Below are 17,257 nucleotides of genomic sequence, written 5' to 3'. Positions count from 1 at the left end.
GTTCATTTAAACTCCCTGCTTACTCGTGGCACCTGAATAACATGATAGTTTGTAGAAATAACATAATCAATTTTGCCATCACTCAGAAAGAAAATTATTGTGTCAGTTTAACAAATTGTTGTTTTTTTTCTCGGTGTATAAATGAATCTCACTGTGTAAGCAAAACAAGCAAATGATCAGGTACTATAGCAAGCGATACAGCGAGGCAACAAGGGAGCAAGACAGCCAGACTTACATGTACCTCGGTACTTTGCTTAACGTCACCACCTGGTAAATGTAGCGAAGAAGCGAAAAGTCCATTACTGACTTCTCTACGGTCTAAAGAAGACAGCAATTTTCAAGATGAAACAGGGAGTGTAATGTATACAGTTCTGCTGGTGAAAGAATCATAAAATGAACCAAACGTCACCATCTTCACCTGGGGTTTTTGATGGTAAGCCTTTATCTACGGAAATTTCATTTTAGGCAGAAAGGTGATTTGTTCGGTAACTACCAAAATTTTTATATTTATGAAATGGATTTATGAAGAATGCAGTCGCTGTAAGTTCAAGTCCAGCTCATGCTGGCTTCTTCTCCGGCCGTACGTTTGAAGGTTTGCCAACAACCTGCGGATGGTCGTGGAGTTCCTCCGACCACATTACTGGCCGCCTTCGTTTAAGTGAAATATTCTTGAATACGGCGTAAAACATAAATTAAAAAAATAAATGGATAGAAAAAAGATGATTGAATTGCAATAAAAACTATTGAAAGTTTCTTTTTTCTTGGAAAAACATGTTCTAGGATGTACGACTGATCAGTTCAAGCATAACTTGGTTTTTCAGCTTTTTTTATGCTAAACATGTGAAATTTTTAAATAGCACTGTGGTGGATATTTTCATGACACACAAGTATTTCGGCAAGATTGACTGACAGGTTAGTATATGGTGTAAAAACAGATAAACATGTAAGAGTATTTACTACAGTAAATTTGTTACAGGTTTACATGGTAAATATAACATGTTTCCTATGCAGACACATCTCAGGATTGGTGTTCAGCTGCACATCACGACAATCCACAAAATGATTTGCACGCGAGCCGAATTAGGAAGTTTGCTTTTCCTATATCTGCCACAAGGTTCAAACTGCATGGTAAAGGGGCGGGAGAGAGGAGAGGCGAATTGGGTTGCGGGGAGGTGGGGGGGGGGGGGGGGCATGGGGTGGTATGGGTCTTCCAGAAGAAGTGACCTTGCAGTTTTTTCTATTACCTAACCATGGTTTTTGACCTTGTCTTAATTATATCAAAAGCCCTGATGGTTGTGGGTTTCCCTGGGAGATGTCCGGATGTCTCCCACTATCAAACTGATTATCGTCGTATAAGTGAAATTTTCTACAGGTATGGCGTAAAACACCAATCAAATAAAGAAAGGAATAAATAATTATATCATTCTTTGAATGGATAAATCAATCAATCCCACAACAACCCAGGAATCAAACAAACGGACAGTGTCGTATTTCAAAGCGTTTAATGCATAACCAAACTCCAATAAGTTACAAAAAGCGATGAGAACAAATCTAATTCCATTAAAGTAGACCTAGCCTATTTTACCGGTAATGTTTAAACTCGCCCTTCTGCCAGTCAAACATCACTTTGAGGTATTCCGTCAGGTTGAAGGCTTGGCTGTTGTCACCCCCGTGGGCACAGATAGGATATCCCCCGCAGCATTGGTCCCCCTGGAGTTCCCCACGGGATGAGGGGTAACAGTGACTGGAGATCAGTTTCGTAAGCTCCTCCGGCGCGTACATTATATCTGGTCCAGCGGTGCACCTTAAACAGAGATACTGCCATATACAGTAGTTGATGGATATACAAGTTTTTAAAAAGTCACGCCTATGAAATCAAACCAATAAGTACAATATTCCATTGTCAAAGCCTATATCAGTTCGATTGCTTAATTTCTAACGCTATAAACACGCTCCACACAAAATCACTAATGCATCCCGACATTTTGCTCATTTTGGACGAAATATTGCTGTTTCTCTCATTATTTTTCATTGTCTAATCAATTTCTTAACGCCGGAATTCATTTATCGTTTTACTTGAATGATGTTTAACGTCTAATTCAAGATTATTTCCCTTAAACGACGGTCGTTCGGAACAACCCAAGTGAAACCACCGCGCCTTCGCATTTACCAAATAGCCTCCTGACGTCTGGCCGCAGTCAAACTCTAACGCCAGCAAAACAAGAACAACAATTTGGGAAACTTTCCTTTATATTTTTTACTGTGGATTTCTCACACACGTCGGGGATGGTTACTGGTGTGAAATTGTCTATAGCGTATATAAAATTTAACAAGGTGTACAGAGCTAGTTTTGTCATCTAGAATGAATGAATGAATAATTATGGTTTAGCGCCACACCTGCAATAATCCAGTCATATCTTGGCGCTGAAGTCTAGAAGAACCTTAAATGAACATACATACATAGCAAGCAATATCGTATTCTCGAACGAAAAAAGTTGTCAACTAATGCTTTCTATATATATATGAAATAGTCCTCCGGATCTCTAGACACAATTCACAAAAGAGTTTCAGTAGTCTTCATGATTCACTGATATTAATGGTTAGATCTGATATGTGTTTTTCTTTTAAATTAATCTGTGTATCATAGTTTTCAGAAAGAAAATATTTTTAGTGAAAACATTTGTCTCTTTAGAGGTGAAATATTTTCCTCTCGACCATGGAAAACTTGCCTCTCTCGAGGCATTAATAGTTCTATAGATTGAACGATTTTCTAAAGAAAATACTTATTTGTGCTTTGTACTTACGGCGTCGCTACGATAACTCGCTTCAATTCGTTTTCACAAATAGCTACCCAGCAGCTTGGCAAACGTGTGGCGTACCCGCTCCCGTCTCCATAGTGTGTGCCATTCGTCCAACAGTTACCTAAAGCAAAGAGCATCACATAAAGCACATATGTTTGTTTACCGGGTTAAATTCATATGAAACGTTAGATTCTGCGGTGACGGCCTTTTCTGATCATATTGTGACGGGACTGCTGCTCTTCTGCATTCGAAGTGAATCCATACATTTACAGCTATGAAAACGAGTGTGCCTTTTGTATTTTGATCACTGATACCCACAGGGTTCCAACAGACCACTGTGCAGATTCCGATATGTTAAAAGCATTTTTCTCAGGTGGACAAAATTCATTAAAATTAACAAATCGACCTATTTTTGAACAGCCTTTTATGGTCTTCCATATGACATATCTTATTGTAATGTTTTCTTTGGCTTTAATCTAGCTTTAAAAATTAGCACCATCGTCTCCCTACAAAGCCCCCTAGCACACAACAAAACCAAAGCGTATGAGGATGTGTAAACGACAAGGCCGGGCCATTAACCACATATTCACATCATGATCGCACAAAGAATGAAAGTTGCACAGGGAATGTAGAAATTACATTACGTTGCTTTGTACAGAATATTCGGCTCAGAGAACATCCGGTTTTGCCGGGAACATGGCGCCAGTGACACGATCGCAGCATTTCTACTGATTTAAAGAATTGGACAGGACAAATAATGGATTAAGTGGTACCGATGTCCGCCACGTTTTTGCACCCACACCGGATCTACTTATCATGGTTGTTACGTCTGTTCCGTATCCCCGCCAGAGGAAGGGCCATGCCGTGAATATATATATATATATATATATATATATATATATATATATATATATATATATATATATATATATATATATATATATATATATATATATATATAGTTATATATATATATATATATATATATATATATATAGTTATATATATATGTCTTATAATAGCTATTTTTCAGAAGAACAGACTTAAGATGACAACTTACCATCAGTTGGGAGAACACTGTTCGGCGCAGAAAATATTAAAGCAATAGAGAAACAAAACAAAACTGCCAGAGTAAACATAAAACTGGCCATTCTTCTTGGCAGAGAGTCTGATTGCCCAGTTTTGATTTAACTATAAAAAACCCCAGTATATACTATAGGTATACTTGCAACATGTACATATAGCCTATACTCACCTCAAACTTTACACGTGACACTTTGATCGGGCCAATCAAATGCCAGGTTCCATTAGTTCGGCACACAAACATGCTCTGTCGTGAAGGTTAGGGTAGGAGTTTGTTTACACTTCTTAATTAAAGTAGAACACTACTTTAACACTGTCTAGACGGTATAATACAAGGTGTTTACGTGTAAACAGTGCCGAGAAATCGGACGAAATCCCAGCACGACAGATTCGGGCATTTCAGCGCTTAGATAGTAATTAAATTACAATTTTCCAATTTTGGTCAAGGCATGGCAATATGAAACGCTGAAACTTTTGCATGGGTAAAGTATGTTTAAGAGTTTTTTCTCAACGATCAAAATTAATTATAAGAATTATGTATCAAGAGTAAAGACGCCCTTCCTCCCTCACACACGGAATGTTCCGAAAATTCTTCCATAAGCCGCTTTGTTGTTAAACGACTAACAGATGAAGTCGTCAAGCCGATAATATATTGCATGGTGTCGATGTATGAGAGGCAACATTATATGTCGTGCCGGGCACTACGTAAAACCGAGCACCGTTAATTATATAAGTGAAAAGTTTTGCAGTATGGCTTTAAGAGACAATCCAATAAACCTAACTTCTGAGTTCAAACCCGTCTGTCGCTGCTCCAACTACAGCATTGCGTTAGGATATCTGTCAGGTACTTACTCAGTTATAATGGCGGTTTTGCGCAGGAACTCGGTTTGGTATTAACCTGGCCACTTGACGTATGAGTAAAAATTATCGAGTATAAGGCGTTAAGCACCAAATGCATAAATAAATACAACTAATTTTTGCTAATAACTTAAGTCCATTGACAGCTACAGCTTCATATAGATTCCATGAAGGATTATCCTTTATTGAAGCAATAATAATTCAAACACCACCAGCTCCAGACACGAGTTCTTCGCCACACTGCTTTCAACACTAACAATCCTGACTAGCCTCTAGACACGTTCAGGGTCCCGTGGACCGGCATAATTTTACCAGTTAAACACCCGAGTGGATATTTGTTCAGAATAAGGACATATCCCATAATTGTGATGTAGGACACATAACATGTACAGATGCAATCTGGAGGTGTGGTACATCAACATGGACTGAAAACACTGTTGTTTTACATGTCTTTACACATGATAGGTTTTAAGCTGTACTTAAATCGCTTAATATTAGGACGCTGAAACTTGGGACCCATGGAGTTAATGTATAGCTTAGCGATAAAAGAAACAGTTCATGTAGCGATAGCTCTTACACCCTGTTACCAAGAGTCCGGAAGGTCTGGCAACTACATCACAAATATAGTAAAATTCCGACACAGGAAATTCTGATGACACGACCTCTAGGATTTGACACTAACTTTACATATCATAATACCCTGACACCAAGCTCCAGGATCGCGGGGTTGTCTTACACTTAAGTCTGACTTAAACTGACTTTTCAAAACGGTTTTCTGATCTAACATTGTGATCAACCTAAAGGATATTTTTTTTAATACTACGATCTGTCTTAGACCTTAATGATAACATAATTGAAAATCAGCGTTTAAAGTGAAATCTAAATTCAGGAGTAATACAATAAGTTAATTATTAAGACTAAGTCTGACAAAAGATTAATCACAAACACGATGTTCTGGTACAGCAACCAAAAACACCAACACCAATCTCAGGAACCATAATAGCTATAACATCTCAATCACTACCTCTATAAACTGCGATAACAGGATCCTATGACACAAAGACCCTAATCGCTACATCTATAAACTGCAATAACAGGATCCTACAACACAAAGACCCTAATCGGTACTACTATAAACTGCAATAACAGGATCCTATAACACAAAGACCCTAATCGGTACTACTATAAACTGCGATAACAGGATCCTATAACACAAAGACCCTAATCGCTACATTTATAAACTGCAATAACAGGATCCTACAACACAAAGACCCTAATCGGTACTACTATAAACTGCAATAACAGGATCCTATAACACAAAGACCCTAATCGGTAATACTATAAACTGCAATAACAGGATCCCATAACACAAAGACCCTAATCGCTACCACTATACATTGTGATATCAAGATCCCAAAACACAAACACCCCAATTGCTACCTCTTTAAACCTTGACAACGGGATTCAAAAACATAAAGACCTCGATCGATGCCACTATAAACTGTCATGACAAGATCCCAAAACATAAAGACCCCAATCGTTACCACCATAAACTGTGATACCACGATTCGAAGAAACAAAAACCTCAATTGCTACCTCTATAAACTGTGATAACAGGATTCCACAAAGCCCAATCGCTACCTCTGTAGACTGTGATAACAGGATTCCACAAAGCCCAGTCGCTACCTCTGTAGACTGTGATAACAGGATTCCACAAAGCCCAATCGCTACCTCTGTAGACTGTGATAACGAGATTCTGAACCACAACTTTAGGTATAAGACCAATCCCAGGGACCGTAACAGTTCTAAAACCAGAATCACTGCCAGTATAAACTGTGATAATAGGCCCTCAAAATACCAAGTTATGACACCAATCTCAGGACCACAATAGTTCTAACAACCGAATCACTGCCACTATAAACTGTAATAACAGGCCCCAAAACACCAAGTTCTGACACCAAATCTCACTAACACAATTGATCTAACAACCGAATCACTGCCACTACCAACGATGATAATATGGCCCCAAAACACCAAGTTCTGACACCAAATCTCACCAACACAATTGATCTAGCAACCGAATCACTGCCACTATAAATCGTGATAATATGGCCCCAAAACACCAAGTTCTGACACCAAATCTCACCAACACAATTGATCTAACAACCGAATCACAGCCACTATAAACTTTGATAATATGGCCCCAAAACACCGAGTTCTGACACCAAATCTCAGCAACACAACTGATGTAACAACTGAGTCACTGCCACTATAAACTGTGATAACAGGCCCCCAAAACACCAAGTTCTGACACCAAATCTCAGCAACACAACTGATCTAACAACTGAGTCACTGCCACTATAAACTGTGATAACAGGCCCCCAGAACACCAAGTTCCCATGCCAATCTCAGGAACACAATTGATCTAACATTCGAATCACAGCCACTATAAACTGTGATAACAGGCCCCCAAAACACCAAGTTCTGACACCAAATCTCAGTAACACAACTGATCTAACAACCGAGTCACTGCCACTATAAACTGTGATAACAGGCCCCGAAAACACCAAGTTCTCATACCAATCTCAGGAACACAATAGTTTTACCATCCGAATCACTACCACTAGACTGTGACAAGAGAACCTTGCTCTGATTTCAGTCAAAACCATAATAGCTCTAACACGTTAATCCCTATCACTATCTCATCACAAGCGACGAATTCTTCAACCTCACAGGAGTATCTCACAGCAGAATCACTAAAAGAACAACACCCTGATATCATCCTCTCAAAGCATTAGTAAATCAAATAGCGCATGCTAATTTATTTCCTCTCAGTCTATCGAAATTGTACAACATGGTTAGGTATATTTGTTTCCTTATTTGTTCATCTGATTGATGTTTTACGCCATTCCGTACTCAAGAATATTTCACTTGTACGACTGCGACCCGCATTATAGAGGGAGGAAATCCACGCCCATCGGCAAATTTGTGTTAAGACTTCCCCGTGTTCGGACGGGAGAGGAAGCCAGCATAAGTTAGACTTGAACTCACAGCTACTGCATGCTGGGCTCCAAGTGAGGTAGTGCCCCAATTAATCACGTTAAAGTTTCAGGTGAAGTGAAATTATACCTTTGGCAGTTATGGGTAAAATCTTTCTCAAGATTTATTTTGACGAGTGACACATCTGACATTTTAAAGTCAATGTTGTTTTTAAAGCGACATTTATTTGAAAGGGTGTGGAATTAATTGAATCTGTGTGACTGGGCGTCTCGGTTTGGGATTCTTATGGTTCTTAGTTACATGCAGATCAATACTTTAGACATCATGATCAATTCATCATTGCAGGGTCACGACTTTATGGGCGCGCTTTATTGGCCCGTGACCTTTCACCTACATGTATCCCAGCAGACTGCAGCCATGTTCACGCATTACAAAATTAGGCGGCTGAAATTTATTGGACTCATTCGGTTTTCTACACAAACATATTAACCCTGAATGTACTTTATTTAATCATACTAAAATAAGAGAAAGCTGAGCTATGGAATAATTAAATTTGTATGACTGGACTTTAAAGTCTTGATCAACTAAGAATTATCAGCGGTCGTGCAGGATTATAGATGGGGAGAACTGGGTTGCCCGAGAATACAAGAGGTGATGGTTCAAAATCGGATATAGGCCTATCTCCTGGTGGCAGTGATATAGAGCGAGCACATAGGGAGCGGCACGTGAATTGTAAATCGTAAGATTCGCATCGAGTCGGAGCTTTAATTACTCATCTGAGCCAATTAAAGCTTAACGGTATATGTACTACACATAAATCAGTGGAGTTCAAACCAGTCCATGTAATACTAGACTTGAACAGAATTGTAACACCACCCTTTGCTCTACTTCTTCCAAAGCATGCATACCCTCTTGCCTCACAGCAAACATCCACCAGGAAGTTCCAAATGAAAAAATTGAACGTGGCTTAATTAAGTCAGACCTGTCTGTTTACTAAATAAGGTCAAGTGAAAAGATCGTGTCAGTCAGCATGTATTCGTTACATTGTAGTCGACTTATCCCACGGAATGTAGCCTACATGTCCAACTTCCGCCATGGTGCTTCCTACAGTATGTGTCGGGGAGGGTCTCAAGCCTTTATTCAAGCCTCTTAAATGCAATATATATGTACGACCTTATTATTTCACACACATTATTTAATGGGCATTAAACTTTCATGAAAATTACAGCGCCGTGTGAGTGAAATAGAATTTTGTCAAAGTTGATGTGTATTACGCTGTGAAAAAAACAAACAAAAAAACCACGTGCAGCATATAGGCCAGAATTAGGCCGTATGCACTTGAAGTTTTCTGTATGGCACAGATTCTAGGGCTGAAACTTGACAATAAGATTCACCATTTTAATACAACTTTAATCATATCCTAAAACAATGGCCTATCTGAAATATGTATGAAAGCGCACTGTCTGTATGGATATGTCTAAAGCCTATACAGCCTAAAACAGCGCTGCTACATGCTTATATAGAGTGTGTATTCCATTTGCACATTATAATGTAATTCATGAATTTTTGCCTGTTACCTTCAGGGGAATAATGAGTTAATTAATATTTAAATATTCGTAATAAAAACAAGTTTTGGCAACAAATGTGAGATGTCGACGGAACTGAATCAATTATTCATAAGTAATTCACTAAGAAATGAAAAAAAAAACAAACGAAAAAACAAACAAATAACAAATTTTAAAACAAAGCTGGCGGTCTAATTTTGACTTTATTCTAACACACCTGTGCCAGGAACATTAGCCTAGAAAGTATCAGACATAACTTTTAAAGGTGGACAATTGCAAATAAAGGGTAGGGCAGAGCCGATCAAGACACCCACTTTATGGGGAAAAATGATCAAACATCCAGCATAAAAATCGGAACGAATGGATGTTAAATTTGTGAAGTAACAGTAGCTTTATTTATCAACAACAGCTAAACATTCTAGCAATCAGTCATATATGCGAATTATGAAAAAAGCAAAACCATATCTTCAGATGTTGGCCTATCCCATATATAACTAACTGGACAAGATATCACGTTTAATGAAAAGCATGCCCACACTTCGGACATTTAAGGGATGCATGAAGAAGACAGGAAGACACAAAAACAGGAACTTTTCTATTCATTTTTGGGGCATATTTTATATTTCTTAACAACCGTTCTATTTTATGCATATTTTCCGTCAGTGCATTGTCGGAAATATTCGGAGCTGACGTTATCGATAAACATGTTTTGCATGGGAAGTCGTGAAAAACTTAGCGCCCCCAAATCGGGCTCTCTCCTCAACAATGTTGTTTTGACAGCTGATGCCTTATGAAAACTGCAGTTTAAAACCATTTCTATACCCCAAGAAGAAAACTTTTTTTGTAGTTTTATATGTTAGGCCACATTTAATACTATAGGAGCGATCGCTGTTTACAAACAACTCCATCGCTAATGGGCATGCGCGTAAGTGGCGGGCATGAAAACTTTCTGCCACCAGCCCGCAAAATGGCAGCAGACGGCATGTTGGGGAATTTATCTGATATTGCGGAAGCCTTGGGACCAGTCCCTAAAGAAAGATATTTAACCAAACTTGAGTGTAAACTCGACAACTTTAAATACAGCCTTTCTGACCCATACAAACTAACTGGCTGGACATAGGAGACGACAGGTTGGCCGGATTTGTCATTGGTGACATTTACTGTTACCTGATGTTACCTGCTTCTCCTGGAATTTATGCGCGAAAATCACTGAAAGCTTATAAATCCCTTGAGACTTATTGGTATGTATTATTTTATTATGTTGCAATGTCATTTAAAAGTTGAATTTTATAATGGAATATTAGTAAATAGGCCTAGATGTCAGTGTTACGGTTTATGTTAACTGTTTTATTATCAACGATATGTTGAGATGCAATACAGTAGGCCTAGAACTTCGAGAATGGCAGCATCAATTGTTAAACAGTGTTGAGAGTTGAGTCCTACCTGTTAAAAATAATTCACCACAGGCTAGACACTAGTAACCTGACTTGTATATTATATTAATAATGTAAAAATCATTTTCAGGTTCGTTGTAAGTGGCCATGTTCACACTGTGAAGTTCCATGGTATAGTGGCAAATGTCCCTTATTGTGCCTTGACAATTCGGGTAATCCCATCACAGAAGATCAAAGACAAGCCTCATCATCCCTGGGTTTACCTGGGAAAGGAAATAGCTGAGTTTCACTGTGCACATTGCACTTGTGTGGGTGGGTAAATGGACATAATATTTGTGTATTACTCTTGACCTGTAATTTCATTTAGCTTAAATTTTCAAAGAAAGAAGTATGTGGGAAGATTTGTCATCAACCTGCGGATGGCCGTGGGTTTTCCTTGGGCTGTGCTCGCTTTCCTCCCACTATAATGCTGGCCTCCATCATATAGGTGAAATATTCTTGAGTATGGCATAGCCCATAGTTACCTAGGACAGTTTTACTTCTTAGTATGCATACAGCAAAGTCTGCTTTGTCCAGTGCTCATTGATCAAAACCATTGCTTATTTTCTTTTTTTTTTTATTTCCTCATGTTTTAGCCTTGGTGAAGTCTGTAGTCATGTTGCAGCCTTATTAATGAAAATGGAGATGGGGGTGAAGCTTGGGTTGACTAAACAGTCTTCAGTGAGCCAGGCATGCAAGTGGAACAGATCATTTAGGAAGGAGGTACAGTAACTGACTAATTACCAATTAAACCTTGATGTTGTGTTGTAAGTTTTTACTTTCATTTCGTCAAAATTAATTGCACATGATGGTGTTAATTTAACCTTTAATACCTTTATAGTGTAAAAAAGCAAGTGTAAACATTTAAAAAAATGTTTTTTATTTATTTCAGCTGCACCCAATGACCATCAGTGATCTTCAGGATAAAATTAAGGGCAGGAGAAGTAAACGGATCATGTCTGTAATTGCCTCAGGGAAGGACAATCTACCTCCTGTCAGTGATCTTTTGGCCCTGAATGATGTATTTCCTGATGCTGTGTTTTTCTCTACAATTCCTCGCCTTGATCCTGAAGACACAGACTCAGCCTCTGAAAGGGATGAAGGATATTGTGATACATTACAGCCTCTCAGATCACTACATGAAATGTGTAAAGGAATGGAGATAACTGAAGAGTCATTAGAAACAATTTGGTCAGCCTACAACAGTAGCAAGCAAAAAGTTATGGATCTTCATGAAAAAACTAAAGGTCAGGCAGAGTGTAATTTGTGGTTTGAGCACAGAAAGGGAAGAATAACAGGAACAAAAGCTCATAGTGTGTTCACAATAAGGGACATAACTACCCCTAAAAATTTAGTCTGGCGAATTACTTGAAGTAAATGTTATTACTTGTCAAAAAAGCATGCAGTCAAATTGGGTCGAGATAATGAAGATAAAGCCAGAAAAAAATATCTTGAAATCAAAAAGAATGACCACCAACAGTTCCATGTAAAACCCAGTGGGTTACTTGTGAATCACAGACACCCATTTTTAGGTGTGTCTGCAGATGGGCTGTCATGCTGCTGTTGTGCTGACCGTGTTATAGAAATTAAGTTTCCATATAAGCAAAAAGATGCTCAAATTTCAGATAAAATTGAGTGACAAAAGTTTTTTTCTTGAATGACAACAAAGAGTTGAAGGAAGCACAAAAATAAATTACACAAATACAGCTGCAAATGTACATACACAAAGTGGAATTATACAGCTTTTTTGTATATACAAATATTCATCACTTGCTTATTACTGTAGATAAAGACATGGTGTTCTGTGAGAAGCTAGCAGAAATGTGGGAGCGATTTTTTTATGAAAGAGATTTTACCAGACATTGACCAAGAGTCAGAAAATACAGAAATGAGTAGTCCTGGTTCATCTGAAATATATTGTTTGTGTTCAGAGCCAGAGTATGGCCGCATGATACAATGCGAGAACTCGCAATGTAAATATAAGAAGATGTCCTAAAGGAATATGGTTTTGTCCACAGTGTAAGACGAAGTATCTGTGTCATATTTATTTTATATTTAAAAATGTTTTTATCTGACAGCAGTGGTAGAATTGTGAAATATTCTTCAGAACAGCATTAGCCTTAAATTAATTATTTTAATATGATGTTTTGTGTTGAATTCAAGATAAGGATTGAGTAATAAAAAAACGAAGAAAATAGCAGTAAATAAGTAACTTTTGTCTTCAATTACTTAAGTATCATATTATGGTTTTATTTTGTTAATATTGGAGTCAGATTTCAACCACCCAATTAAAAGGTGCTGCCTCATCGCGACAACATGAAGAAGACACCCAGTTAGCCCCAAAACCGAGTCACATTATACCAACACGGGCGCCGCCCTACCATTCATTGCTCTAACCTTAATAAGTGCTGAACGCCAAGCAAAGCAGTAGCAACTACCACTGTTAGTTTATGGTATGATTTGATTTATTTATTTTATTTATTTGATTGGTGTTTTACGCCGTACTCAAGAATATTTCACTTATGCAACGGCGTCCAGCATTATGGTGGGTGGAAACCGGGCAGAGCCCGGGGGAAACCCACGACCATCCGCAGGTTGCTGACAAACCTTCCCACTTACGGCTGAAGAGGAAGCCAGCATGAGCTGGACTTGAACTCACAGCGACCACATTGGTGAGAGGCTCCTGGGTCATTACGCTGTGCTAGCGCGCTAACCAACTGAGCCACGGAGGCCTCGGTTAGTTTATGGTATGAATTGACCCAGATATGACCCAGGATTTCCGAGCCCCGAGAACCCAGTTACGTACAACACCTTATAGTGGTACACAATTATTGATTATGTCTGACACAATTGTTCGGCTTGTATTAAAACGAGAATCAATGTCAGAATTTTGCACATTTAAACATAGTTTCATCAGCACAATTAACAACACATCTTGTGTTCCAATGGATAAATATGAAGGAAAACTTTCTCTAACAAAATCCACAAACTATTCCAATGATCTAAATGATGGAAGACCAGTGTAAGACTTTGTTTTCACTGTGACTAAACTGCAAAAATGAAAATCCAAACTTATTTTTTTGCAGTTCATGTTTCAGTAAACAGTTTTCTTTTTCTAGTTTTTCTACTTTTTTAACCACATGATTTAACTGAGTAGGTAACTGATCTATAATCTCCTGGTGTCCACATAAGTCTGAGTTTTCTTCTTCCACATGGGACAAAGCAGCTCCTAACTCTGAGTAGTATGAATTTATATGATGTGAACTGATTATCAAGAGACTGTTTGTCCGGGCAATCCTTAAAACCTGATTTTCTAAATATCCACTGAAAATAGCAGGCATTAGGTTTGGTTTTTGAATAAAATGTTTGAGGTAAATGTATACAAGGAAAACGAACGTATCCACTGAATATTGGTTCTTGTTTCTTGACATATGCATGGCGGTTTCTGATAATTCACGATACACTGCCGCTTTGTTCCTTTCGAGGAAAAAAAAGGGGAAATAATTTTATACTAACCCGTTTCTACGCGCCACAACAGGACTGATTTGAAAATGAAAGATCAAAGATTCGGAAAAAGTGTTCAGTATGAATACAGCTGGAAGGCAAATATATAGCCCCGTCCCGGTGTTTTTGATACATCTACAATTTCTTCCTATAGTTCGCATCATCGTAAGCATATTTTTATTTCCGTTTGGCTGACAATATATTATCTTTCCATATGCAAATTGTCTTGTGAATGCTACAACAACAACAACTTGTGTATGCACGTGTACATCTCGCTGTTCCAATCGAAATAAGCTAACTGACCGTATACTTTGGGACTAATAAATTTGAGTTGCCCGTGGGAAAGTATTCATATCATGTAACTGCCATTTCTAAAGGCTCTTCGCCATTCATTCAAGTCCCGCTTCCTGTTCTATTTGTTCATGTAACTCTCGGTACGTGGATAGGATAAACTTATAGGCCTACCAGTCCTACAGTCAGAGACGAGTACCCTTGTCATATGGTGGGACACATGTGGCCGCCCAAATAAGCGTTCCATTTACCTCCAGCTGGTGAAATCCACGTTATAACATCTCCTCTTTTAATTGCCTCACAAAATTTTGTGACCAGTAATCCATTAAAGTCACATATCACAGGTAAAAGGCTATACTGCTCCAATCATTTGTCACAATGGTCATTTACCTCATCGTTTGACAGGATCACATGAACGCTTAAATCATCACCAATAGAGGAACTCTTTAAGTCAAAAAAATTAAAATTGTTAATTAAAATATAATGCACTGGAATAAGATTATCATTGTTAGAAAAGAAAAACTGCAATAGTCCACTTATGGGCCCGTTCCAAAATTGTCGCTGACTGTAGGTTTAGCTGCAATGAATATGGCATATCCAAATATTCATTAACCAACAGTCAGTCACTCAGTCACTCAGTCAGTGTACTCAGACCAGGTATAGATGATGTATTGAATTTTTGTGAATTTTTTTGTGGTTTGGGGTGCAGGGGTGGGTTAGTTTTTACAAAATTCACATCGTCTAAACAGTTACTTGGAGATATTTTTGTTTTTACACTTCTGTGTATGTTTGAAGCATAAGTTTTCCTTTCATGGATGAATATACCCTTGTTATTGCCTTCATTAGGCTTCCATGCAATAACAGGTGATCTTTGTGTAACCTTGTGATGCTATACAGGACCTGGTCAACCTCATGCATCATTGACAAAACTGTTTGGAGATTCGTCACATGAAATAGGCTGTATGACAATCATACACTAAGTTTCCTAAATAGGCTGTATGACAATCATACACTAAGTTTCCTAAATAGGCACATTTGAGAGGTTTGTGGGATACACATTGGACAAGATGGCTCCATGCTAAACCTCCTAGACACAGAAGTTTTCTCCAGGGCTTGAAGAGTATCATATCTTACACATTGGCCAGTTCTCCAAATTTCCCTTGTACCCTTTAATACACTCTTTACGTGTATTTTGTAGTCAGTACATAGTAGTCAGTGTGTGGAGCCATGGTGACAGTAAGGACTGGACAATGCTCAGGTGTCTGTTTACACTGTGATTTCTTGAAGAGCTCCTGTCTTTCAACACTATGATGTGCATATCTGTCCATCAGATGTGTGGAAGTTCATCAGCAAATTGCCAAAGTACGGTGGTTTCCTCTGGTTTCCTCCTCCCATGAAACATTTCCTCCATAGTACAAGTGAACAATTCTTGAATGTGGAGTTATACAACAATCAAAGAAATAAATAAATCTTTACATGTGTTTATTTGTTTATTTATTTGATTAGTGTTTTATGCCGTACTCAAGAATTCTTTGCATGTTATATGTATTGAAAAAAATGTCAAATATTTATACTTTCTTTTTGCAGTGACGCCAAAGTCGGTAGCAGGATTGAACAAAATAATTGTCTATAAGTCATAATGTAGCACTTTTCCATTGGCCAAAACGTATTGATATGGAGCGGCGTGAGAGACAGTTGAGAGTGAGGAATTCCCAGGGGCACTCTATAAGGGTGGTGAGAGAGCTGTACCTGAGAGAAGACATCCCTTGTCACAGTCCACTCTGTCTGGCAGGCTGCGAAACTCCACTTAACCAGGGTACACATACAGGTAGGAAAAAGTATTCCAGTCATATTCCCACTTAACCGAGGTATACATTCAGGTAGGGAAAAGTCATATTCCCTCATGTCTAACAGGCTGCCAAGTCCCGCTTAACCTGGGTACATATACAGGTAAGAAAAAGTACTCCAGTCGTATTCCCTCATGTCTAACAGGCTGCCAAGTCTCACTTAACCTGGGTACATATACAGGTAAGAAAAAGTACTCCAGTCGTATTCCCTCATGTCTAACAGGCTGCCAAGTCTCACTTAATCAGGGTACACATACAGACAAGAAAATGTACTCCAGTCGTATTCCCTCATGTCTAACAGGCTGCCAAGTCTCACTTAACCTGGGTACATATACAGGTAAGAAAAAGTACTCCAGTCGTATTCCCTCATGTCTAACAGGTTGCCAAGTCTCACTTAACCTAGGTACATATACAGGTAGGAAAAAGTACTCCAGTCGTATTCCCTCATGTCTAACAGGCTGCCAAGTCTCACTTAACCTGGGTACATATACAGGTAAGAAAAAGTACTCCAGTCGTATTCCCTCATGTCTAACAGGTTGCCAAGTCTCACTTAACCTGGGTACACATACAGGTAGGAAAAAGTACTCCAGTCGTATTCCCTCATGTCTAACAGGCTGCCAAGTCTCACTTAATCAGGGTACACATACAGACAAGAAAATGTACTCCAGTTATATTCCCTTCTGTCTGGCAAGTTTCCAAGTCTCACTTTGCTATGGCACACATACAGGTAAGAAAAAGTACCGCAGGGAAGCCTCTCACCAGTGCGGTCACTGTGAGTTCATGCTGGATTCCTCTCCATGATGCCTTGGGATGATCTTCCAGCAACCTAAGGATGGTTGTTTCTTGGCCTGGGGTCCTCCCAGCATAATCCTGAC

General features: G+C 38.7%; 2 protein-coding genes and 1 long non-coding RNA gene across 4 annotated transcripts in view; 2 read left to right on the top strand and 1 right to left on the bottom strand.

The window, feature by feature from the left end:
- Nucleotides 1–1,689: 1,689 nt before the first annotated feature.
- LOC135472700 (uncharacterized) lies at nucleotides 1,690–3,993 on the bottom strand. Its single transcript, XR_010444547.1, has 3 exons — nucleotides 3,862–3,993; nucleotides 2,805–2,922; nucleotides 1,690–1,804 (listed from the first exon to the last, which is right to left on the bottom strand). It is a non-coding gene; the product is annotated as an uncharacterized LOC135472700 (long non-coding RNA).
- Nucleotides 3,994–10,220: 6,227 nt separating this feature from the next.
- Nucleotides 10,221–12,269, top strand: LOC135473205 (uncharacterized). The gene is made up of 4 exons (XM_064753047.1): nucleotides 10,221–10,232; nucleotides 10,832–10,968; nucleotides 11,337–11,463; nucleotides 11,633–12,269. The coding sequence occupies exons 1-4, from the start codon at nucleotides 10,221–10,223 to the stop codon at nucleotides 12,110–12,112; spliced, it is 756 nt and encodes a 251-aa protein (XP_064609117.1). The 3' UTR covers nucleotides 12,113–12,269.
- Nucleotides 12,270–14,286: 2,017 nt separating this feature from the next.
- LOC135472178 (DIS3-like exonuclease 1) overlaps nucleotides 14,287–17,257 on the top strand; it is a 30,246-nt gene continuing 27,275 nt past the window's right edge. For both annotated transcript variants that reach the window (XM_064751554.1, XM_064751553.1), the window contains exons 1-2: nucleotides 14,287–14,409; nucleotides 16,123–16,363. In XM_064751554.1, coding sequence (XP_064607624.1) covers nucleotides 16,210–16,363 — 154 coding nt within the window. In that variant the 5' untranslated portion in view covers nucleotides 14,287–14,409; nucleotides 16,123–16,209. The remainder of the gene's footprint in view (nucleotides 14,410–16,122; nucleotides 16,364–17,257) is intronic.

The sequence above is a fragment of the Liolophura sinensis genome, chromosome 8 (assembly GCF_032854445.1).
Source record: "Liolophura sinensis isolate JHLJ2023 chromosome 8, CUHK_Ljap_v2, whole genome shotgun sequence".
NCBI lineage: Eukaryota > Metazoa > Mollusca > Polyplacophora > Chitonida > Chitonidae > Liolophura > Liolophura sinensis.
Note: the sequence above shows the minus strand (reverse complement) of the source record. Positions and strands in the feature narration are given on the sequence as shown.

Excerpts from the sequence above, each read along its gene's own strand:
- LOC135473205 (XM_064753047.1), top strand. Across the intron at positions 10,969-11,336 it reads TCATCCCTGGGTTTACCTGG|CCTTGGTGAAGTCTGTAGTC; the intron begins GAAAGGAAATAG and ends CTCATGTTTTAG. Across the intron at positions 11,464-11,632 it reads ACAGATCATTTAGGAAGGAG|CTGCACCCAATGACCATCAG; the intron begins GTACAGTAACTG and ends TATTTATTTCAG.